At 41.2% G+C, this 25,803-nt stretch overlaps 1 protein-coding gene across 1 annotated transcript in view; it reads right to left on the bottom strand.

Moving 5' to 3' along the window:
• plcl1 (phospholipase C like 1) overlaps nucleotides 1-20,948 on the bottom strand; it is a 96,818-nt gene extending 75,870 nt beyond the window's left edge. Inside the window, exon 1 of the mRNA XM_046053747.1 lies at nucleotides 20,022-20,948. Within this exon, the coding sequence (XP_045909703.1) occupies nucleotides 20,022-20,201 (180 nt within the window). The 5' untranslated portion in view covers nucleotides 20,202-20,948. The remainder of the gene's footprint in view (nucleotides 1-20,021) is intronic.
• Between the last annotated feature and the right edge of the window lie 4,855 nt (nucleotides 20,949-25,803).

Raw genomic sequence — 25,803 nt, 5'->3', positions numbered from 1 at the left:
GCTAAAATATTTACTCTTTCCAACTTCTTTGTTGTTTGGATTGTCTCTGTATAAACTTAATATCTTTGGGTTTTGGACTGTTTGTCAAACAGAAGAAGATATTTTAAGACATCTACTTGGACTCTGGGAAACATGATGGACATTTTGTACACTATTTTTTGACATTTAATCCACAATTACTTGTTTCATAATGTAAACAATCGTTACAGATCTATGCAGGTCATTGGAAAAGTGTGGCCTCAGGCTCAAAGCATCTGAAATGACCACAAAATTATAAACTCAACAGCAGAGCCCCTCCCCCTCTCACAAGCAACGTCCCATGGTCGCCCCACTGGGGACCATTCTCATTAAAACTATTTTCTGCTGAGGAAATAGAAAATAGACCCAATTAAAAGTCTTCTGTGGTTTGTTCTGAGTAACTGAGGCATTCTTTCTAGAAAGAGATGTTGCTCTTCAAATGTGCTGAGGTGGTGAAGGAGCTCACAGATAGCTCAAAACAAATATCTGTGTGGCATGGTGTGTTCAGGTTCAAAACCCCATTATTCTCTGCGGCCCTCTCATCGCTTTTAGTTTTTATGTCTTAATCTTTATTGCTTCTGAATTTGCAGGAACTCCCACTTCCTCTTGTATATACTGTATGTATAAATAATACTGTATGCATAAATAATGCTGTGTAATATTGCTTTGCCTTGTTAGAAACTGCTGCAATTAAAAGGGCTAAATGTAGTGGGGTTTTTATGGATTTTTAATATATTTTTGGGGCATTTTCTGCCTTTATAAGATAGGACCGAGGATAGAGCAGAAAGTGGGAGAGAAATAGAGGGCGACCCGCAGCAAAGGGCCACAGGCTGGATTCGGACCCGGGCCGCTGCAGTAAGGACTCAGCCTTGTACATGGGGTGGGTGTTCTCCCAACTGAGCTAATCGTGCCCCTAAATCTAGTTTTTTTAAATGAAATTAATCACTTTTTTATTGCCTACTTGTGAATGGGTTGAAACCTCACATAAAGATGAGCCATTTGCCAGCTTTCTCGGTTACCTCTGACAGCCTCTATGCTTCTTCCTATGTGAAGAAATGGGGCCACCTTTGACATGAAATCGATTGGCTTACGAAGGCTGTGACGTTCTCCCGAGCCTCTTGCCTATTGATTCTGCACTCAGCCACAGCAAAAAAATTACCAGCACGACAAAGACTCCAACACAAACTCAATGTTGTGCCAGAGTCCGTCAGGACAAACGAGTAGACATCAGGCGAAAACGCGGCCAACATCGGAAAGGTGTTTGAGAGACCACTGTTTTGTTTTCATAACTGACTAACTTAGCTCACCGGCTAACGCCAATCAGTTGCTAACGTTATCCATTCCAAAATACGATGGCTGTAACGTTATGGCTGCTTGCCACATTACTTACTACTAACTGTTATGTGTACCGGTATATTAGAGTTGAAGGCTGTAACAGTACAAAACCAATGTGAAACGGTTTGTTTCTAAAACCAATAGCGAATCAAGGCAGCCAGCTACATTAGCAAGGCTCTGTGTTCGCTTCTTAACGTTGAATTTAGATTTATTGTCGTTTTACCGATACTCGGTTAGAAAGCGGTCTCAGTTGCCATAACTTACATGACCCACATAATTTACAATAATGTAACATTAGTGCAGGACAACAGGTTACTTTCTACGGTTTTACTGTTATACTAAAGTGCAGTGAACATAACATATGGCCCCTTTAAGAAAACATTTTTGTGCTTTGTGCGAGCCAAACTCTGACCCAGCTCTCACTGCTATCCAACACGATGCTCTGACGTGGCCAATTTGGTGCCTTGCCCAACATTATTGGCACATACCAGGAAATAGTGTTTGTTATTGTTGAAGGAAAGAAGTAGGTGTGATCTCTTGTGTTTTCTCTACTATTTTTAACATGTTCATTCATCTTTCCCTCATATTTACTCACTTTCTTTCTTTCTTACATCAGGCAAGGAGAACAAGGAAACTGTCCATTACTTTGCTCCTTTTCTAATGTTAATCTCTCTCTCTCTCCCTCTTTCTCTCTCTATGAATGGTTGCTGCTGCGAATTACTGAAGGAATAAGACCTCCACAGAGCGTTTGACCTGTTACCCTTACTTTCACAAAGGGAAACTCTGAGGAATTTAATTTAGGTCAAGTGGAGAAACTTCAGATTAACTTCGCCACAATGTCAACTTTTGCTTCTATTCACATGACCCCCAGACACAGGGGCATTCTGGGTAAAACTTCATGTGTAAAATGAGCGTTTGACTTGTCTGTGACACAGAAGCACAGCCTCTTCACACTCACGCTGCCACCTCTGTGTGTGTGAACTTTCCACATCCTGCACACAATGTCAACCAGCGTCACAGCATGTGAAAAGATTTTATAAAGAATTCAGTGGAGGTTAGGGTTGGAGGTTTTATATAGAAATTTTAAATCATGCAACACAAAGTGAGCTGGAAATGGCGAGTCCTTGTATGGGATGTCATGAGTGGTAGATTAAGGAAGGCAGAGAACGGCCCACAGCCTCCACTCCAGCTCATTACTCTTATCACGTTTTCTATCTAATCTACAAAACACTGGATCAAATCAAATGTTTCACAATGTTCTTGAAAACAAATGCCCTTATTGAGTATGTGCCATGTAAAATCTGTTCACCTCCCATCTGTGGACAAAAACTGGTTCCCTAAGCTTCACTTCAGGCTTAAAGGATAAGAGTGGTGTGGTTCTGCATTTTTCAGATTGTCAGTAAATCCCATGAAAAGATCAACAGTGCATTAGTTCATCTCTTAATACTTTCAAACATCAAGAAAATGAATCTGTTCGTTCCTACTGAAGAAGTAAATCTTTACAAACAGCTCAAAACATTTTTTGGAAAGTAATTTTCAACATGTTGCTTTGACAGTAAGCTAATATATACAAACGTATCATCATTGTGTGTTTAAGAGCCAATAGTTTTTTTGGCCACTTGGCCAAGCACACTACGCTGGGCGGGCTGTGATGTGTGTAGTGGTAAAATCACTGACTATATGGAGCTTTATGGGCTGTGTTATGGATTCTCGCATTTACCAGAACACTAGTTACGGTGAACAATAAACCTGAACAGAAACGCAAGAGCAGTCTTTGTTATTTCACTAGACTAGTAGGCTGTGGCGGTGGTGGCAAGAGCGTCAATAAGATGCCTGCCTAGTCAACCCTCAGTGACTTCAAGTTTAGATGTAGCCACTACAGTCTGTATTTGTTCATTAATTCAACAGTGAGAAAACATCAGGCCAACCAGCAATTTCAAATTACCCACTATACAGAGCAACTCTATGGGCGTTTTAAAGAAAAATATTATAAGACACTAGCTAGATTTCCATCCAAATAAATGTATGACATTTCTTTACAGGATATTGAGGAAATCAGCAAAAAAAAACCTGAATGAATGCTTGTTTCCGTCTACGACTGTTATGCGATATGATATTTATGTTTTTTGATGTATTAATTTGAGGGATGTTACAGTCTCCTCATCGCTCCACACAGATGTGATGTTTTGTGCTGGTCTCACACTAGAGGATATTGGGCCGATTTTAAATCAGATTCGCCCTCCCAACAATCGCAGGCGTGTTCCCAATCCAAGGCTGATCAGAACCGATTATCAACCTTATTATTATCCTGTAGTGTGATGGGTTTACAATCTTAAAGTTGGCGACTGTATCGGAGGCCCCCCCCCCGATTTGATCGCGTTTGATATTTACGATTCAAAACCAGGGTGCGTCGATTGGAAACCTGCAACACCCCATTAGAGCAAGCTGACCAGGAAGTGTCACCAGCGTGTTGGGTATCTGTATAAAATCATGCTGATTCCTTCTTCTCAGCCTTGACTTCGACAGTTTTATTCTCTTACTTTAGTTTTTCTCTGCAAAACAAGTGCAACCAGCTGATGATGACAGTCTGCCTCCATGTTTGTTTATGTCTGAAGGACATATCTGTGGGATCCCAAGTCCCCAAAACCACCAATCTGAAATGGTTTCGTATAAATGCCGAGTGTGTGGTCCTGCATCTTGACTGAATTGTCTGGTGTGCATTCTTAAGATTAAAATATTAAAAATTGGTTAATTCTCTCTGATATCCTACGTTTTTATAACAGTGGAGATGTGAAAATCCTCAACTGCGCTCCAGGCATCCGTCTGCTACCATCTATTCGGTGGAGAGGAAGCTTCACTAAACATTTCAGTCACATTTTTGCTTTTATCGATGCACAAACTTTTTCATTTGGGCAAGCGTTTTTGCAATATTTAGAGATAACCTAGCTATTGACACCAGAGCATTATTAAAAATGGTTTTAAGGAATACCAGAGAGTTGAGCGCTTAATTGAATGAAATTAATGAATTTGACAGCGTGTAATATATAGTAGTCCTAGATTAATGCACTTTAAAAGGGGAAGTAATGTACTGTGTGTGAATCACTGGTGAGCTGAAAACAGCACTCTCAGTCAAAAGTAAGTGGAGCTCCGCGGCTAAAAGCTACTGATTCAGTCAATTACAATGATGATTCATTACGGCCAGTTCACTTTTTGAAGATTAATTGTTAAAGATGAATTTGGACGTGTACTGAACGCCTCTACAACAAATGTGTGTTTCATCATTAAGTCCAGACATGTTTGAGCTCAGACAGGCTGATGCCGTGTTCCCAATCTCTCTCTCGTTCACTAATTCACTGTTTCCTACATAATAAAAGTAAATTGAGATTTTGGACGAATCATAATCATTTTCTGCCATCACTAACAGGTGCACTGTCATGTAACCGTAACTCTCACATCTCTCAAAAGCCAAAGCACTACGTCATTTTGGATTGGATTTTTAGGAAGAAGTGGAGTACGTGCTACTAATACTTTCCATTTCAGGGCGGTAGAGCATTAATTTCACACCAAGAATCTGAACACAAATTAAGCTGTGAAAGTAAATCTAGTGCACGTGGTAGAAACAGGGAATGATTTTGCCTTGAAACTAGAATAACACAGAGGGATGAGGAGTTTAAGAGCTTTGTAATGGATTGTACAGAGAGAAAAACATGAAGGATAAAACTGTGGGAGACAGCAACACCTGAAAAAAGAATGATAGCTCAGAGGAAATGTTACTATTTGGGGTAAAAACCGCCCTTCAACAACAGCAGAATGTTATTTTATATTGGGATACAGCAATATAGTGCTGTGGGAGGATGTACAAGTGCTTCTTTTGTTGGTCTATTTCCAGTCTACCTTTTGCTCCATTTCTTCTGCTCATCTGCCCTTTTTATATATTTGTTTGTATAGGTTGTATACTTCCACATGATGATTCACAGCGATTTGTGGCTTCCAAAAACACCTGACAGTCCTTCTCCATTTGGGTCTCACACTCACTCTGAATCCACCACCCCTCCATGTCATTATCATTTTCCTCTTTTGTCTCGCTCTCCAACTATTTGTTCTGCAACGCTGAATACAGCTGGTGACAGAGAGGCCAACCATGGCGATGAAATGAGAGTGAGAGAAAGAGAGCAAGCACTAGTGTTAAAAAAGTAATAATTTCTGAAAAGGACTTCTGCCAAAAGCATCACAAAAACTGAGACCACAACCAAGAAAAAACAATGATAAAATGTTGGGAATAAGTGGACATTTAGTAGAAAAACATCTTATGTGAGTTTTAATTCAGGTTTACTGAGCTGTGAAGAATATCACATTGATAGATGTAAATACTGTGTATATCTGTTTTGTTTTAAATTTTCTTTTTCTTGTATTAGCAATTCAAATTTGTGTTTAACGTTAATAGTGTCTCTACACTGTGTGCACATGCAGATATCAGGGCTTGTTTCTTTCAGAAGGAGACATTTGCTTCCACTCTTCCTTGTACAGCTTTCACAAAATAAAATAAACCATCACAGTAAATATGAAGTCCTTAATTTCAGAAAACATTCGTATTCTACTGTCATTTCACTGTTTGGAGACGAATGTTTTCAGCTGATTGCAGCATCACATTTCCCTCAGCTTACTGTCAATCAGCTGACATCCACAACCAGAGACAGGACACCTCCACAAGAATATTAGTGGTCAAAATATATTGACTGTTAGTGCATTAAAAGCACCAGAACTTGAAGAAATTGTGACATTCTTGGATTTATAATTTAATGCAGTTGTAAAATAACTCCACATAGCAAGCTTACATTTGATTCCTGATAAATGCTTAAGAACATGATGACTGTGTAAGAACCTTTATGCGACATCTGAATTTCAAGTTTTATCCCATGTGGTAAATGCAAACAATATATGGTGTAGTGTATTGTAATCCAGTTTATAGCATTTATTTGACTATTTATCCCTCACACTTTCACCAATGTTTTGTTTCTTATTTGCATAACAATGTTTTTATTAACAAGTCAGAACGTTTCCATTAGTGAAATCTGTCGAGTTTTTGACTACTAGTAGTCAAAAAGTAGGTCCCGGTTTTGAGTGGTGGAGTACACTGGTGACACAAGGAATGCGACAGCTGAAACAAACAGTTGTCTTGCATACGTCTGTGCGTGGTGGTTCTTGAAGCACTGTCTCCAGCTGCAGTCCACTCTTTGTGAATCACATTTTTGAATGGGTTTTGTTTCACAATCCTCTCCAGGGTGTGGTTATCCCTATTGCTTGTACACTTTTTTTTCTACCACATCTTTTCCTTCCCTTCGCCTCTCTATTAATGTGCTTGGACACAGAGCTCTGTGAACAGCCAGCCTCTTTAGCAATGACCTTTTGTGTCTTGTGCAAGGTGTCAATGGTCGTCTTTTGTACAGCTGTCAAGTCAGCAGTCTTCCCCATGATTGTGTAGCCTACAGAACTAGACTGAGAGACCATTTAAAGGCCTTTGCAGGTGTTTTGAGTTAATTAGCTGATTAGAGTGTGGCACCAGGTGTCTTCAATATTGAACCTTTTCACAATATTCTAATTTTCTAAGATACTGATTTTGGGGTTTTCATTAGTTGTCAGTTATAATCATCAAAATTAAAAGGAATGAACACTAGAAATATATCAGTCTGTGTGGAATGAATGTATACATTATACAAGTTTCACTTTTTGAATGGAATTACTGAAATAAATCAACTTTTTGATGATATTCTAATTATATGACCAGCATAAAAGATGGTAGATGTCCATCTTATGCAACTTTATACTTCCACTGCACTACATCTTACTTAGATTTAATAAATTAAAATGTGTTTAATAATAAATAATAATAATTTAAAATAACTGTTTCTGCTGCCCCCAAATGGCCCAAAAAAAAGGATCAGTTTATGGAGGTTTAAGGAGCCGGAGTGAGGAAGAAGTTGCTCATTAAGATCACACACAAACAGTGCTTGAAGTGGAAAAAATAGATGCCAGTGTAGAGATTGTGTGGCATCACTGACCTCAATTGAGGAAAATGTGTTGAGAGGAGGTAACTGTTCATAGCAGCTATTTGTAACATTTCAACAGCTTATTAGTTGAGATTCAACTGTTTTCTCATAGTATACCACAGGGGTTAAGGTTTGATTAGGGCTAATGTTAGTGTGTTGATTTTAATTTCAGATAATATAAGTTAAAGGGGCCAGCACCACTTGGACCCTTCCACCCCCACTCGTATAGACTTTATTCCAGTTACAGCAGTTTCATTTTTGTGAGTTGTTTTCCTTCATTAAATCCTCGTGCAAGAAAATGGTCTCTGCTCAGTACTAACTTTTCAAAAATCATATCCATTCATGCAGAACAACGAATTCAACATTTTGAAAGTTTGCTGTTGCACGTCAACATTTTTTTAATGTCCCGGCCCATCCAGGCTGCAATTGGTCGGTTTACGAAAAGTGACATTGATGAGCAACTTTATGCACACACTTGGAGAAAAAAAGCACCCGATCTTCTCCCTTGTCCGTCTCTACGTGGAGTGGGTAGAAAAGTCTACAACCAGCTTGTGAGAAGTGGCGGTACACAAGAAAGAGTCACAGTACTCCAAAGAGTAAAATGTATAAGTGCCAGTACTGCGTACCGGTGAGTACTGGCCCACTTCAAGCACTGCACACAAATGGTAATTACAGTCCTAAATAAAAGACATTCTCCCATTGATTTACCCTGCCAGTAAACACACACACACACACGGAAAATATCCACAGGACCTTTGCATTCACCAATGCGCTCATTTTCAAGCTATTCAAAAGGTACAGAGAGGTATTCAACCACATACACAGTTTTGGGGTGTGGAGGGAGTCTGGGTTGGGATTAAGGGGAAGGGGGGTGGTGGGGGTCATCAGTCCTGTATGTGGTTGCCATGGCAGCAGGTGTGCAGTGCCAGGGATCTCCGCTGGTCCCAGTGAAGTCACAGCAGCCGACTCTGGCAGCCACATAACATTCCTCGGCTCTGAAAAAGCTGAAACATGCCCGTCACACACACACACACACACACACACACACACACACACAGACAAGAAGAAGCCCACTCAAACACACACACACACACACACACACACTGAGGGACACACACATAACTACCTTTAGTCTGTTTATTGCAATAACAACACTCTTTAAGTACAGATGCACACAGACACATATATAACTAGGATGAATTTTCGAGTGAATCTGGACACACCCATTGGCTTCACAAACCCAGATGTCAGCTCGAGTGGACACACTAATAACATAACTGTAATGATGCAGGAAACATACCGATAAGACCACAAAGAGGCTTCAGGAAAAACTACATTTGCTCTGAAACTGGTGGTTTAGTCTGAATCCAGGAGCAGTCCACATAAAAACGCAGTGATTTGAACACTTTTTCTAGTTACCTGCATAAGCTGGTCTGAGATCCGTTCCAGTTTAACTGTGGTGTGCACAAAGAAAACTCAAGACTGCACATTGTGATAACATCATTAGTGACATTCCTGCACTGCCGGGCAAAATAAAACAGGGGTAGAGATAAAATGCCTCAATGCCCAACGTGATCCACAACAACTTTCTCTCTAGTGGGATCATTCAGGGAATTCGTTTTTTTGTGTTTGTTTTTTTTACTTCTTTGTGGGTCACATCCCCTCAAGTTGTGCTCCCCAGGCAACACATCCACAAAATCTGCAACTATTTTCATAATCAACTAATGATTTAGACAACTTTTCAAGCAAAAAATACCAAACATTTGATGGATCTTTGTCTTGGTCTTACAGTAACAAGAGATTAAATCAAGTCACCGCATGGGCTCCTGAAAATGTGATAGGTCTCACTGTTTTCTAGATCAAACAATAAATCGATTAATCAAGAAAATGAAAATAATTGTTCACTACAGCCATAATGAAATTGCTGTGTTCTGCAGGCTGTTTTGACAAAACTGACCTTTGATGAGCCAGAGTCCAAAATGGCGGAAGCTCTTGAACCTTATTAGCTGTGTTGCACTATCCAGTTTTATTTAACCTCCTCTGTCTGAGTATAAACTGCTCTATCAAAGAGAAATATTTTGTAGATAGTTATGAGACAACTAGCTGTGTCACCTTATAGTCACCTTTAGCAACCAAGCTAGTAATTGTAGCTATTGTAGATAGCTCGGAGAGGTTCTTCCCATCTTCTTCAAAAACTTTTTACTGAATGAAATGATTTACAGTCCCAAGAACAAAATGTCAGGAAGGAGGAGGAACAACACAGCACAGAGAAAACCGAAAGAAACTCTAAGCAGTTTTGTGACAGACTAACGTTAACACCTTCCCCGCTTGCTAGCATGTTAGCTTTCTCATTACAATACAAAGCCTCTAGCACCACCCATTTCACAAAGAAATGCGTATAAACTTCACTGTGCCACTTTCTAGCGTGACCAGTAGAGCCCAATCGATAAAACAGCATGCCGACATTATGGCCGATATGAGCTAATTGCAGATAAATCTGTAGCAGTGTTTATAACAGACGATAAATGACAACTAAACAGGAAAAGGAAGACGGCTCCTTTAAGTCATGTTATGAGTGTTGTTGTTGCCTAGTTTGTCCACCAGAGGGCGCTCTGCACCTTCTGTGTTGACAAGTGTCTGGTGTCTTATCTTGGTGAGGTCTTATAACTTCATATAACAAATGTTAAAAATAATCTTTGTATTATGTTATGTGTTATGCTACACCTGAATTTCGTATACAGTATATCGTATTTTCCTCATCAAAAATCAGCATCAGTCTTAAAAATCCTATATCAGTCGGGCTCTAGTGACTTTAAGAGCACCTTTGTGGTACCTGGCCCATTAGTAAACACCTGCAATTTGTAGACGAAAGGAAAGCGCAAAATGTGAAACAGAGGTTCGAAAGCAAACCTGAAAAATGGCCTCAGTTACATCACCCAGGATCCGTGTGTGCGTTTGTGTTCCCCTCTAGTCTGAAGCACAAAACAATCCGACATGGAGTCTCTAGAGTTTTCCCCGATCCATCCACCCTGAGGTTAACACCACGCACTGCAGAGCTGACACACACAGCGAAATGCATCTGCCTGGATGACTCTCTCTTTTTCTGTCTCTCTCCCCTCCATATTCAGTATTTCCCCCTTACGCTGAGTCCTTTGTGCTTCAAATTCGACAACCTGTTGAACCACGTTCAGGGTTCTCACTTTATCGGTCTGCCGTCTGTCTGTCTGCTCTGGAGATGCTGCCTCACTGCTTCCAGAAATGTCATATCCTCCCTTGTTTGCTGCATGTTTGAAGGGAAAACTCAAAAGGACTGACAGTGATAGAAAAGCAAGGCACCTGTGTGACTGACAAATGTGTTTACGTGGGTGTGTGCGCAGGGTGAGAGCTAGGTAGAGGAGGTTTAAACATGGAGCGATTTGTAGATAAACAGCTTGCACTCCTATCTGTCTTTGTCACAGTCACCCATGCAGCCACTCAGCTTTAAACTAGTTTTCAGTTATTCAAATCCTCTTTCTGCTCTGGTGTTTTAATTCCAACAGTGGGAGGATCGCCTGTGGAGTGAAGGTCACTGGTTAAATCCTGCTTTAACACTAATGATGTTATTTCCTTCATATACACACTCTTACAAACGTGGCCTTCTTGTCCAACTAAGATTATAGCATGTTATCAGAGCCCATAAAATAAAAATCCATGCTATATTTTTGTTTGTTTTTTATGATGCCACCACCGCTCTGTGTATTTAGCAGTTTCAACCTTCACTCTAAATACAAGCTTAGCTGACAAACACGTACAAAAGACCATTGAGAAGGTAGGAAAAAAAGAGAACTAGGTGCTCTAAATGTCACTAATCCAAGTATTAGGCCAGAAATGAATAAAATTTTAATGGAAGTACAGGTATCACAAATTCATGTCAAAAAGTGTGCAGGTCGGAAAAATCTGCACAATCAATAAATAAAAATAACCAGATACTGATAAGATATCTCATGGCGCTTGGATTTTTGACATGAGAGCCTAGTGTGATGTGTGTAATCAGTCAATCACACCATACAAACGTTTCACACATGGAGCTCTATTTCTAGACAGCGGCTTAGCAGCTGAACAGAAATACCTGCGTGCTTACATAATGTAAGTTTCCAACAGCCGAAGGACACTGTTTGGAAATGTATTGGCTTTAACTTTCAGTAAATGCATAATGAAAAGTTTTCTGGACAAGGATCTCCTCTCGCATGAGGTATGAAATAAACGGATGATATATCGGCAGATATCAGCTTCAGTATCGGTCTTGGACGATAATTAAAAGGAAACTGCAAAGCCGAAGTGCCAAACTTTGAGGTAATTTAGAAACAGTGTCACTATTACATAGTTCACCAAAGGGAAATGTCAAGATGATATCAACAGTATATTAGTTCCACTCTATCTTGTCAACAATTCTTTAAAAAAAATTTTTTAAGGGATCCGCTTTAAGATTGTTTGTTTATGTTATGTGTTTATGTAGAAAAGAAACCAGTATTAGTTGATAGATTGTTATCGAATTTTTTTAAACCATCAAATATCGATATTAATCTCAAAAATTCACATCTGCTGTTGGCATGCGTGTCCATCTATCAGGGCCTTAAGAAGAGTGCAGAAAGCAACACATTTTAAATTAAATAATCTAGCAGCTGCAACCACTAAGGCACATAAACGTCAGATTTCTTTTACTGATTGATGGTAGCAGCCTCGTCACCACTTTAGCAACACAATGTGCAGGATCTGCCAAGGACAACTGGAGGATGTTTGTGTCTGTGGCTTTATGACCTGGAGATGGCGTCAGTAACCTTCAGCATCTTCAAATCACTGCTCAGTGAAATTGCCATCAGTCAGTCGAGTGACATGAACACGAATGAATCGTCTGCTGAAATGATGAATCCAGGACAGGTGCAACCCAACAAACCCAATCAACATTTTTCATTTTCAGTGTTCACCTACTGTCACCGTACAGACTGATATGACAATATAACAACATTTGAACAAGTTTTGACTAGCCAAAAAAAAACTTGTTTCCTTTTGTTACGCTCTTCCATGACGACGTCACGTTGTTGGCTTCATCAGCTGTATCTGTTAAAGTAATGGCTTTAAGGTCTCTCTTACATAAACTCAGAAACGGCTCTAGCCTCTCATCCCGCTGACAGACATTTTCGCAGCTGCCTCTGCCGCGAAACGTCGGAGGGGTGTCTTTGAGGAGACAAGTTGAAGGGAGAGGGCCAGGGGTCTTTGGTGAGGCTCTTGCCGTAGAGAGCGAGCCCTACGCAAACTCTTTAACGTAGTGTATTTGCTCACAGGTGCAGAGTGGAGCCACACAGTTTGGACTTTTGGTATATAGATATTATAGTCTACACTACTGGCATAATCTTTTGTTGAATCAAGTTTGTATGAGGGACAGTGAAGAGAAGTCACTGGTGTGGGCAAAGGATAAGAAACACAAGTCAACTTAAGGTTCTTAAGCAAGATTTAAAAGGACGACTTAGTGAATAGGTCATGACACCAAATTGTAAAACGCATTTGCGAGAAAAGGGGCAGAAAAACCTCACAACTGACAAAAAAATAACACATAGCCCCCAATGAGAGCTGCCTTTATAAAGCTTCCTATGTTTTTGTGTCTGAGAGGCGTCGATGTGTGTTTTTGTAATGAGTTGTGTAATACTGTGAGGTGTTTTCAGCTACATGTGCTTTGTCTCTCTTGCAGTCACACACATCAACTCCTGACTAGCAGCTGTGATGAGGTGGTGTGTGTTCCCGGAGAGATGTGGCACCAGTAGCAGAATGATACTGGGACACAGAGGGCCCTCAGTGGCCCTAATTGCTTTGCATGCACACACAAACACACACACACACAATCACAGGGAATACATTGTCATTACTCTTGATCAGTTTCCAGGAGCACGTTGTTGTAAACAAATCGTTGTTCACTTCTCCACACAGCAGCGGGGAGACGGAGAATTAGAGCGAATGGAACAAAGTGAGAATCACAATGCCAAGAAAACAACAGAAAACATCAAAGTGCAACTTGATGAAAGAGGGAGGAAAAACTGGGATTGGAAAAGAGAAGGACAAAAAGAAAACACAATGAAGAGTTTCAGACGCAGAGCAAGGAGTGCAGATGGGAGGGGAGAAGGAGGCAGAGGGGGAAAAGAACTCCACAAGGCACTCTGTCTGAGAAGGGACAAAAATAACCTCAGCTCCTCATCTCAAACATAAACAGGGCTCCCACCGTGGCCTTGATATGAAATTCCATGACTTTTCCATGACTTTCCATAATGGAGTGAAGGCACATTTCATTTTTAAACAGTTATGATTTGTTAAGCTGTTTCTCAGCTCATGATGATTTACCAAGACAGAAAGAGATAACCGGCCTGTTTCACTGAAAACAAGCAGATTCAAATTTAACCAACAGTGCAACGTGAGCCGGTCCACCACATTGTTTCAGACTGAAAAATCTCAACAACTAATGGATTGACTGCTATTACATTTTTTACAAAGGATGAATCCTAATGATTTTTCACTTGGGGGGGGGGGGCGGAATTAATACATTCCCAGTGTTTTCTAAGTCGTATGATTTGAATCCCCATATATTAGTATATTATTGTTTTTTTATTATATTAGTGATTTAGTTAATATGAAATTATATTACAACATATTAGAGGACTGTTGAATAGTCATTAAATTTGATAAACACATTCATGTTCACTACAGGATGATTAACCCTAATCTAGCGCCACCATCAGGTCTTTGGTTTATGACCAAACACCTGGAAAAACAGTGACATTCCCATCAGCCTCAGCCATACGTTACGTTCAGTGCTAATTGGCAAATGTTAGTATGCTAATACACCAAAACAAGATGTTGAACATGGTAACCTGGTAAAAATCCGCAAGTTAGCATTGCAAGGCCAAAATGACGTCAGCAAGTACAATCTCATCCCCTTACAATGTGTCGGAAAACACTCCCTATTTACTGTATAGTGCACCATTTTATTTACCCTCCACTATTTCTTTTGTGTGTCCAGATTATGTGTAGTTCATGTACTATTACGTGCACTCAAACTTCCTATAATGGAACAAAAAAAACAAGTGCACATGGCATGGACAGTCCTTGTTTTTTTCCATTCTGCTAACAATCCCACAATTTAAAGCATAAAGTTTTACAGATGCAAGAATTACCTTTGTATGCCAATGCAACATGACGAAAGCCTTGACGGCTGCGTTCCCATGGAAAGAATATGACAGCGGGTTGGGGATGACTTCAAAAGATGATGATTAATAAGTGTGGATGAGTGAACGAGAGGCTGCTCCTGGACACGGCCTGAGTCTTGTTACTATATTTGAAGTGACTCATGAGAAGGATTTGGATAATTACACATAATGCTTTGATTCCCTTTTAAATTCTCAAAAAAATTGGATCACCACTGGAAACTGGAAACCCTGCAGAAATTACTAAATGCACACTCTGGCAGTCAAACAACACGACATCAAGACTCTGCTCTCCAAACGCAACAGTCAGAGAGAGGCGGGCGACCTTCAGCGTTGTTACAGCAGGCAGTGAGGCGACACACAGGCCTGTCAGAGACGTCCAACCATGCTTTCCCCTGAGCCTCATCCTGGAAAACCGTGTTAGCCTTCTGGCCACATAGTACTGCTGTAAGGTAATTGCTGGTGGTTTGCTGGGGTAAAATTAATATAACAGCCTGAGCCTAATGTGTTTAACTTGATTGAGATTAACGTCCCTTTAACTCTCTCTTTATACGTGATGAAGCAGCGCTCTGGCAGCCGCTCCAGCACATCCGGGTGACTATGGCTTGAATAACAAAGCATGAAGGAGTGAACATGATGGGCGGAGGATTCCAGATGTCCTTAATTAGTTTTGGAGTATTTCTGGGTGAAATGTTATTATTATATAGGAGAAAAGCACCACAGTATACAACTCTATTAGAAAGATACTCAAGGTTTCATCAGCTTCTTTTGTATTAGCTACAGAGAAAATGACAGTTTGAAGTTATGATAAGCTGGTCTTCTGTTTTGCTTTCCTCTACTTTAGCTCGACATCCTTAAGGAGTACCAGAATGCCTTTTCTCTGAAGCCAAGCACATGTAATTATTTTCTTATTAAACTTGAGAAGAAGGAAGAGTTATTTCTGGCAGTAAGGGTCAAGAAGGTGACTCGCCGTTGGAGCCTTTTCAAGGGTTGGATGGACATGAAACTCTCCCGGATGAATCAGCGGTACAAAAGATGAGCACTGCACTTTATCTTTCATAAAAAGTCAAAGATACAAGGTTGTGTAATAAATTCACCATGACTCTAAAGGAGCATTGTGGTGAAAAACATTCAAACACCAGTGTTGTGTCTCGGATACTTCATCCATGTGTACACTGTGTGTGTATGTACTAACTTGAGAAGTCAAATCCCTAAATGGATCATTCTGAGTACTTTTACTTTTGGTATTCTAAATGTATTTGGTGCTAATACTCCTGTACTTTTTTGTACTTTTTCTTCTTTTAATTAAGATTTTGAATGAAGGGTTAAGTAAAAGATCTGTTCGCTTTTTTAACCTCTGCTGTGATCCATGGTTACTACAGTATTTACCAGACTTAACTGACAGAAAACACATGAACTCTCAGAACCTAAGGTGACACATTTATGAACTTTCTAACATCACGTAGCTGTAGTATCGTATAATTGGTAATTAAAGCATCCAGGAGACTCGTGTTTGTGTTTGAATGACTCACTCAATTCACTCAAACATCCTAAAGCTTCAATGAAGATATGAAACAGGCTGATACAAGAGATATGATGATTTCAATAACCTTAAAAGCCAGCAGCCATACCAATGTAAACCCTGCTACTGCTGATTGACCGAAGCTAAGCAGGTTTTGTCTTGGCCAGTACCTGGATGGGAGACCCCCTGGGAAAACGAAGTTGCTGCTCGAAGTGGTGTTGGTGGGCCAGTAAGGGGCAGTCCTCCCTCTGGTCCTAATAATAAGATCCCAGTGCAGAGATCGGGACACTGCGCTGTAGAAACTGCCATCCTTCGGATGAGACGTAAAACCGAGGTCCTGACTCATTGTGGTCATATAAGATCCCATGGCACTTGTCGCAAAGAGTAGGAGGTTCCCCAGTGCCGTGGCAAAATTCCCACCCTGGCTTTCTCCATCTGGCCATCTAATCATCCCCTGCAGTAATTGGCTCAATGTTTCTCTGCCTCAAGCTGATGTGGGGTGAGCGTTCTGGCGCTAAATGGCTGCCGTGCATCACCCGGGTGGGTGCTACACATTGGTTGAGGTGAGTCCCCCCCACTTCACTGTGAAGCGCTCTTGAGTATCTATGATAAAGCACTATATAAATGTAATTCATTATTATTATAATAATAAGGGGAAAAAGTCAATGTTAATAGTAAAGCACATAAAGAGTCTCACTGCTGCTGCTGTTGCTGATGATGATGATCCTAACCATTACCTACATGTAGGCTTTTGAGCTGAAGATGTAATTACTACATCCATGCAACAGTTCAGGGCTTGCAGACAGAAAATAAAGGCTGCCTTAATTGCCTGTGTGTGTGTGTGTGTGTTGTTGTAATGTGAGACGTGCAGGTGCTAACCTAGCACGTTCCCATCATTTCAATGGGTAATTCCCCTTAAATGAAGAGGTCTGCCGGTTTCACTCCTTACTCCTTCTTCTCAAGCTCCGAACCACCTTGCCCTCTACTGTGAGAGCTCTGTATTTATTTATATACATTTAAGCTACGAAATCAGTTTGTATACGGTTGGTGTTTGTTTTGACTTACTTGCTTATTTGGTTAAAATTGTATGTACCAAAAAAAGTGCAAGTTTTATTTATTTTTATGCCTAAACGGTGCTCCCTACATTAGTGTTCTCTGGAGGCATTTTTAATTTAAGTGGTGCAAGATCTGTGTGGACGAGCACTAAAAATAGTTATGTTATATCACTTAAAGTCCAACGGACCACACACAGGCAGTTAACCAGCTTGGGGGCCGGCGTTTTAAGCTCTTGTTTCGTCCCATCAAGGACTCGGGTGACTCTGTCTGTTACTCCGTGTTGATTCATTTTCTCCGGATCTACCAACAGAAATATGTCACATAAATGAAGCTAAAGACGCTCTAGTTTCCATTTCTCTGTGACTTTAACAGCACAATGGCTCCTTCCAAATGTTGAATGCTGTAAAGGGACAGGTGCAATAAATCGACAGATGTCTTCGTAGATGACTAAAGGCATGTGTGCTTGTTGTAAAAGGGAAAAAATTGTCTTCTACCATCTCTCAGATGTCACCCGACTTCCTGAAGCTAAGATATGTCCAGCCACACTTCTTTGAAACATGGAAATGTATGCACAATAGCTGCAGTCTCAATAAAGTTATTTGGAGAATATTTCTCTACACAAAAAGTGAGGAGAATTCAAATATCAGTTTGACTTTATTATTTTCATTATCGATTAATTATTTTCTCAGTTAATCAAGTGAGGGTTTTGTCTTCAAATTGTTACAAAATTCTCCATTCTCCATTATAAAATCAAAGAGCATAATTGGCTTCAAATTGCTTGTTTTATCCTACCAACATTTTTCATATTTTGGAGGAAGGTGGAATGAGAGAAAGTTTGGAATTTTTGCTTTAAAATGACTGAAACAATTATTCAATTATCAAAATCAAAAACTAACTTCATGATTGTGAGACTTTGGTGCCAACTTCCCGTCCTTGCCAGTAATTGATATTCTGACATACAGTATTTCAGTCAGTCTGAACAGTATTGAGGTTCGATACCCAGCCCTCGCTGCTACAGCTGACCGTGCCTGTCACTGACATCACTCCTCTCATCTGCCCATCCTTTCATCCACTTCCTCCCCAGCAGCAGTCAGAGGAGTCTCTGTTCAGCTGCGTCTTCCAGATGGGGCTCGCTGGGCTGCCTCACAGCCCCGCATACAGTGCGGAGGCAAGCAAAAATCCATCAGCTCCCCCTGTGACTCCATCGCTGACAACATGAAATATGGAGCGTGATGTTAGCATCAGATGTGAAACAGGCTCACAAGGTCATAAACCTCAGTGGCGTCTAAAGCGTCACTCTACTCCTCCTTCAGCCGGAAATCATCCTCGTGCCTGATTTCTTCTCAAACGATCTCGCAACACAGGTGACATATAACCTGAGGTGGAGAGGTGAGCGGATATGTTAGACATTAAAGGTAATGATGCCAAAACATGATCCTCACTTCCCCACCCTGCTCCTTTGTGGAGTTCCGCGACCTGCAACCTGAGCACAGGTGAGGGTGGAAAAGTAAGCAATCAGTAGGATGGGTCTTCCGAGCAGTGATGGAAAGAAACTAAGTACCTTCACTCAAGTACTTGATTACTTCTATTTTCTGTTACTGTATACTTCTACTCCACTACATTTTAGAGAGAAATATTGCAATTTTTACTCCACTACATTCACATGACAGCTGGAGTTACTAGTTACTTAGCATGTGATAGGATTATAAATACAACACATGATTTTGAGGCTTGTGACACCTAAAATCAGTGTGTATTTGGGGCGTTTTAACAACTTTCAGAGGTCTACAAGACACATTTCCCCTCTAAACTTATAAGATGGTGTACTTTAAACAACCACAGCAAACTAATTTATATAAATGTTTGTAGCAGAACTACTCATGACCCGTTAGATTTATCTGGTGGCCCTGTGGAGGGGCCCAGCTCTGAAATTGGGGATCACTTAACTAAACAGTATATCAAGTAATTGACTTTTCATATTGTTTAAACTGCTACTTTTGCTTCAGTAAATGATCTGAGTACTTCACTGCTGCTTTCCAGCCTTCACCAAGATATAGATATGAAGATGAAATTAATCTACAGGGTTAGGATGTGTATTTGGTCATGTAACATTGCCACTGAACTGTTGTTCCTTCTTGTCATGATATTTAAGGCTTAAAAATGTATTAAAGCTGGTTCTTATAAGGAGAAACTAATCCTTAATGAGCTTTTAATTGCATGTTACTCTGAATCCACTTTGCAGCAGCGTTCAGTGTCACACAGGAGGCTCACGAGTCAAAAGTTTTCTTTCACCTTGCACAGCTGTCCTCTTATCTGAGAATGTGGCTACATGTAAAACCCAGTCAACTGGTAAAGGCAGAGACGGCGGGATTTGAAATTACGCACGCGTGACGCGAATAAAAGGACTCAAAGTGAGCAATGATTGACAGCCGCGTGCCACAAGAGGAGCTGCTGTCATATACGCGCGTCAAACCCAGTCTGGCCTTGGAGGACGCAGGTGGACCCGGTCTGTGAACCGTGGCCGTGACGTTTGGACAGACAAAATTAAAGCTGACATTGTCAGAGCAACCCAAAGCGAACCTTTCTGGATATTTCTCTATTGTTTTACTCCAGATTCACGAATTTATGATTTTCACTTGTTGAAACATTTAACAGCGTTGCCATAAACATGTTGGCAGTGTCTCCTGATGTCCTATTTCACACCATTATTTGGCCATCTTGAACAAAACGCTTTTGGTATTTCGACTAGGCTATATGCTTCAGGTGGGCTTCACAGGTAAAATGGAGCCACCATGTCAGGTCGGGTTTCTTTACCTTAATGATACTGCTCCGGCGAGGTGCTGCCTTCACCGAATCCAGGAGGATGGTCTCGGTGTCTTGGCCGCCACCAGGGAGGATGACACCGCTCCGCCGGCCACGGGACGCTCTCGGCGGGACGCACTCCGGCGCGCCGTCGCTGCACAGCCCGTCTCCATATCCATCACGCTCAGACATGTCGTTGAGAAGGAGGGCTCGATTTGAAACGCCGTGGAGAAGGGAAATTAATTAAGTCGTCGGATCTGACCCGAATAAGGTTTGACTTGGCGGCGCGCTGATGCCATTTAAAGGAGAAATGGGCTCTTGTTTTCCTAAAGCCTCAGCCGCTCAGCAGTTCACCAGTTCACCAGCAGCTGGAACACACCAGAGGAAACTTATCACCCCAATTCCGTTAATTATGAACAGATTCTCATAGTCACTGAGCACCAAGCCCTGCTGACTTCAGGCTTTTAGTCTGAGCTGCTCTCCACAGTCCATCCCCGCTCCGCTAAATGACTCACTGTTGGAATCAGAGCATCACACGCAGGTACAGTATATCGACTTGGATGAAAACTGGACTGGTGCGCTCCCCGGATGCACGCAACAAGTCTTCAACGTGCCCAGTCTTGCTTGTCCTCGAGGTGGTGTAGGTTCAGTATGCGCACCAAAAAAGCCTCCGTGCGTGACGAGAAACGATGAAAGCGAGGTGGTGTTGGAGGAAGAAAAATGTTTGAAAACAATCCGACCCGAAACCCAAGGCTACTCCTCTCCCCAACACACACCGATGTCAAAGTGCAGAAAAGAGCTGCTGTTTGCGTCAAGTAAAAAGGATCCGTTCATCTGTCACCGCGGAGCGCATTGCTCTGACTAAACACAGCTACTACGTTCGCCTTGGTTGTACTCAGAGCAACAACAGCCGACTTTTGACGAGAATAGGGAACACAATTGACAGTAGCACCGCCTCTCGCCCGCCACCTCTCCCTTCATCCTTCCACCCTGCTCCTCCCACATGCCGCCCGAACTCATGATTGATGTACGGGATGGCCAATGCGCTCGGCCGCTGGGAGATTTGGACGCAGTTAGAGGCCCTGATAGGTCAAGTCTCAAGTCCCATAGATGGAGACAGCCTCCCTATGAAATTGACCAGGGACCAGGCACTGGGAGCACTGGAGGGTGGTCAGGTATGGTTTAAACCTCAGGGAACATGAGCACTAAATAGATATTTGATTCAGAGTTTTAGTCTGAAATAGTTTTTGGCTCTTTTCATCATTAGCCTACTTCTTTAAAATGATATCAGATTCAGCTTTATGAAAGTGTGTTTATCTCTAGTCAAAGATACAGGCTACAGCTAAAACTAGGACAACAAAGCGAAACAAAAAACTATTATGTGCATAGAAGTAGGCAAAGGAGGTGAAAAACAGTCACCTTAAAAATCTTTTATTTAAAATTAGTCAATCAACTGTTTTGATAATCAAAGTTTTCGAGCAGGGCAGGATGGTGGTGCAGTGGTTAGCACTGTCACCTCACAGCAAGTAGGTCGTGGGTTCAAATCTTGGTTGCGCCGGCCTTTCTGTGTAGCGTTTGCATGTTCTCCCCGTGTCTGCATGGGTTCTCTCCAGGTTCACTGTCCAAAGACATGCAGACTAGGTTAATTTAGGTGACCCTAAATTGTCCTTATGCGTGAATGGTTGTTTCTCTATGTTTGGCCCTGCCTTTCGCACGATGTCAGCTGGGATTGGCTCCAGCCCCCCGCGACCCTGTACGCAGGATAAGCGGTTGACGATGGATGAAAGCTTTCAAGCAAAAATGCCCAATATTGTGATGGTTCGAGCTTCTCAAACGTTTGGATTTGCTGCGTTTTCTTGTTCTTACATTCCAGTAAACTGATAATCTTTAGGTTTTTGTTGGTTGAATGAAAACAATAATTTGAAAACTGACTAAACACCTTGGGCTTGAAAAAGTTTCTGGAATTTTCACTTTTTTCTGCTGTTTAATCGATAATGAAAATAATCAAATATGAAGTTATATCTTAAATAAAAGTTTTAAAAAACAACACTGTCTAGCTACTGCTGGTTTTTAATGTGAGACGTCAACACAACCCTCAACAGATAAATGGAGGAGCATCGCAACCTTTACAGTACTGACATTATTATATTATATAGAGTGAAACAAAGCATCAGACTTTTCAAGGACAACGTGGCTTCAAAGAAACACAAAGCCAGACTGTTTTCCTTGTTGTGAGACTGTGGATCCATGTGATATCTGAGGTGTTTGTTCCCAGTGACAGCCAGACCAGTAAAGATTGGTAGGTTTGGTAGACTGTGTAGAGGTATAATAAAAGACTGATACATTATTCATTGCCGTGGCAAAATTGCCTTTTCTTTCTTGGGCCCCTTCCAGGGAGGTCAGAGATCAGGGTCACGGCAACAGGGCTGTAAGGGATTTAGTGTTTTGCTCAAGGACACATCAGCAGGGTGGATTGTTGCACACACAGAACCCTGGTTGTCTTACAGGCTCTTTAATACGATTCCCAATCAACTGGTTGGCCTACTTCTAAAGTTGTAAGGGAGTGCATGGAGAAGCTCAGCTGTTGAAAATAATTATATAGGCCTACTATACAGCCAAAAAAAGGGGGTAAAGACCAGGACGCAAAGCTAAAAAAGACATGAGCTCCCCTAAAAACATGATTTGTGAAATTTGCATTAGGGTGAATTCTCATGCATACTATTCTTGTCATCACCATTGAAGCTTGGCAGTGCATTATCATAAACATCACTCACTGTAACTCAAAGATCAGGGGAAAAAACAACTTTCTTAGTCCCGCTCAATCTGCACACCGAATCACCATAATTAATTGAAGACATAGCACAAGGCAGGATACACCTTCCCACCTCATCTGAGTGTGAGAGGGAGGTTTCTGCCGTTAATGATACTGACAGCCAGGCACGCAATAGGTTGCATGGAAACAGCCATACATCGCTCATTTTTATGGATCTTAATGGACCCCCTTTGGCAAGTTCAAGCTCTACTTTTTTTATCATCTCCACTCCCCCGTAAAATAAAATGTGAGCTCCCCCAAAACCATGAAATCCATGTTATGGTTTGCACACTGAAAGACCAAGTGCAAAACATCAAAAATTTCAGCATCTCTTTGTCTTGTATGAAACGAGACTTGGGGCCCTACTTTAATGATCTATAGCATATAGTCTAAAGTGCACGGCACACATGCATTTAGGGTGTATCCAACTCTGCTTTTCCACTTATACGGCACATAATCTGGGCACAACGTAAGACACAACATGTTTATGCTAAGCAGGTATGTTTGCCATCTTAGTTTAGTAGTGTACTCCCATGCTAACATTTGCTAATTACAAGTTTTGCAGGTCATAAACCAAAGTAGACTATTTGAAATTTTTACGTGATGCTGGCGCTAGATGAAAAGTCAGAGGATCACCAAATATGGGAATTCATCCTGAGGGGAAAATGAATGTCTGAACCAAATTTCCATAGTTGATATTTCAGTCTGTGGTTGGCCAAAGAATGACACTGTCGTCCCTCGAGCAGTGTAGATAAAACAACTCTAACATTACCTACTTTTATATAGTGTTAAAAAACATCCAGTTTAATATCAACTCATGTGGAGCATGAAGAGTAGTGCAGATGAAGAAGTAGGGCTGTGGGGGGAACCACTGCTCTAATTGACCATCATGCAGAACAAATTGTAAAAATCAAAGTTCTTCAAAAATACTTTTTATCCCCATTTGAAGTAATCGACTTTTATCATCACAAGGCCAAGATGAAGGCTAGGTACGTATCAAAAAAAGCGTACATCCTGAATCCCAAATGAACTGAGCACCCCTTTCAAATAGTGGAAACTCTTTGAAGGAAGTTGAGACTCGCTGAATACCCTGAATTATTTTTTGAAGGTGTTCCCGACTTGGCAGATATGAGGGCGGCATGAATGTGTGTGCGCGCGCGTGTGTGTGTGTGTGTGTGTGTGTGTGTGTGTGTGTGTGTGTGTGTGTGTGTGTGGACCTTGAGCCACACAGCTGTGGAATGTGGTCAGCTGGTGAGGCCTATTAGTGCATGAAGCCCACCAGTAGCACCTCACTGTTAGTATTTGTGGGACCGGTGTTCATTCGTGGAAAGAAAGTATTTGCCATGTTTGTATTTTCTCATAAAGACAGAGAAGCAAAAATAACATTTTGTACCACCCCCCCAAACCCATACCACAGACTACACAGTAAATGCGACATATGACGTAGCCACCATGACACCACCCACTGGTTTGTGGACTACTGTTTTGAAGCCTCGAGTTTGGCATTTTGGCCATTGTCATCTTGTTTTTTTGGAACCAGAAGTGACCATCTGTTATTCACCCAGGGTGGCATTAGCTAAATCCAGGGGACTTGACTTAGGAACCGAATGCCGCCGGTTTTGAGCCGGCACTGACCCCTGCCAAAGGTGTCCGTGAGTAAGGCCCAGACTGCTCCCTGGGTGCTGCACAATGGCTGCCCACTGCTCCTAATTAGGATGAATTAATGGCAGAGCCAGATAATTTAACAAATTTCCCCTTGGGGATGAATAAGTACAAAAAAATGATAATTCATATTAATTGGGATGCTAAGTGAGAGTCAGCACTTCTGCCTTAGCTTCACTTTTCAGACCCAGAGGTTGCCGCTTGGCTAATTCTCTTTCTTGCCAAGATGAGAAGATCAATACTACTCTCATGCCTGTACAGTAAATATGAAGCTTAGCTTAATATACAACATTCGATCTTCTCATCCAACTCTCTGCAAAAGCGAATAAACACATGCTACAAAATGACCACACACACTTAAGACTGGTCAGTTATAACTCAGCATTCTGGAGTTTTATGCTGTAGATGTTGGATTAGAGCAGCTTGTTGCCTCCTTTCCAACTTTCTTTTTAGGTAAAAGTGGCGTTTCATGTTTGATCCTTGAAATGCATGATGGTGCAAAAGCTGTTGTACCACATTTCACTTTATCATGGAGCTATTTATACACAGAGAGATAAAGTATTGGAAGTATTGAAATAGTATTGGATACTCTGATCATGTAAATAAATGGCTTCATCAGCATTTATTGACAAAGATGATAATCTTTGCACAAATGAACTAAAAACCCACACCATCTGCCTCTGCCTGTGTTCCCGTCATGCCGCTTTGCACGCCAACACCATACCGTCTGATCATTATCCCACCTCACTCTGCCCTTTTTCACTATGTGCGGCTGCTGTCTGATTGTTCATCGCTTCACAATTGGTGGTAAAGGAATTAACAAATGTGCTAACATATGATCATATTATCTCCTTTAAGGTGTGACAGACTGCGTTTGCACATCAAATCTCTAAAAAGGAAGACACCTGTAGCACAATGCTCACACCCATAATTCAAATAGTTCATATTGCTTTTAAATCCTTGATTATTGGTTGTTATTGTTGTTTATTGTCATCAGTGTATTCCTGCGACCTGTGTGTTAATGCCTGCAAACCAAATTTCCTTCAGGATGATAATACAGTTGAAGTTGCTTCCATTTGAAACGGAAAAACCTTCAGCTTCATGTTTACGTCTTAAAGAATGTGAGATTTATTCCGGGCTTATCGTTGACATTTAAATGCCAGTTCACTCAGCTTTGCTGCCACATGACAAAAGGCTTTGAGATGAGGTGACAGTTAAATAAAAGAGCTGCCTAAACTTGAAAAAAATAAGAATAGTTTTAAATCCCAAGCAGAAAATCAGCACAGGGTGAAAGAGGAATGTGGCCACGTCTCCAAGAGT

This window comes from Micropterus dolomieu, linkage group LG07, assembly GCF_021292245.1.
Source record: "Micropterus dolomieu isolate WLL.071019.BEF.003 ecotype Adirondacks linkage group LG07, ASM2129224v1, whole genome shotgun sequence".
NCBI classification, from domain to species: domain Eukaryota; kingdom Metazoa; phylum Chordata; class Actinopteri; order Centrarchiformes; family Centrarchidae; genus Micropterus; species Micropterus dolomieu.
Note: the sequence above shows the minus strand (reverse complement) of the source record. Positions and strands in the feature narration are given on the sequence as shown.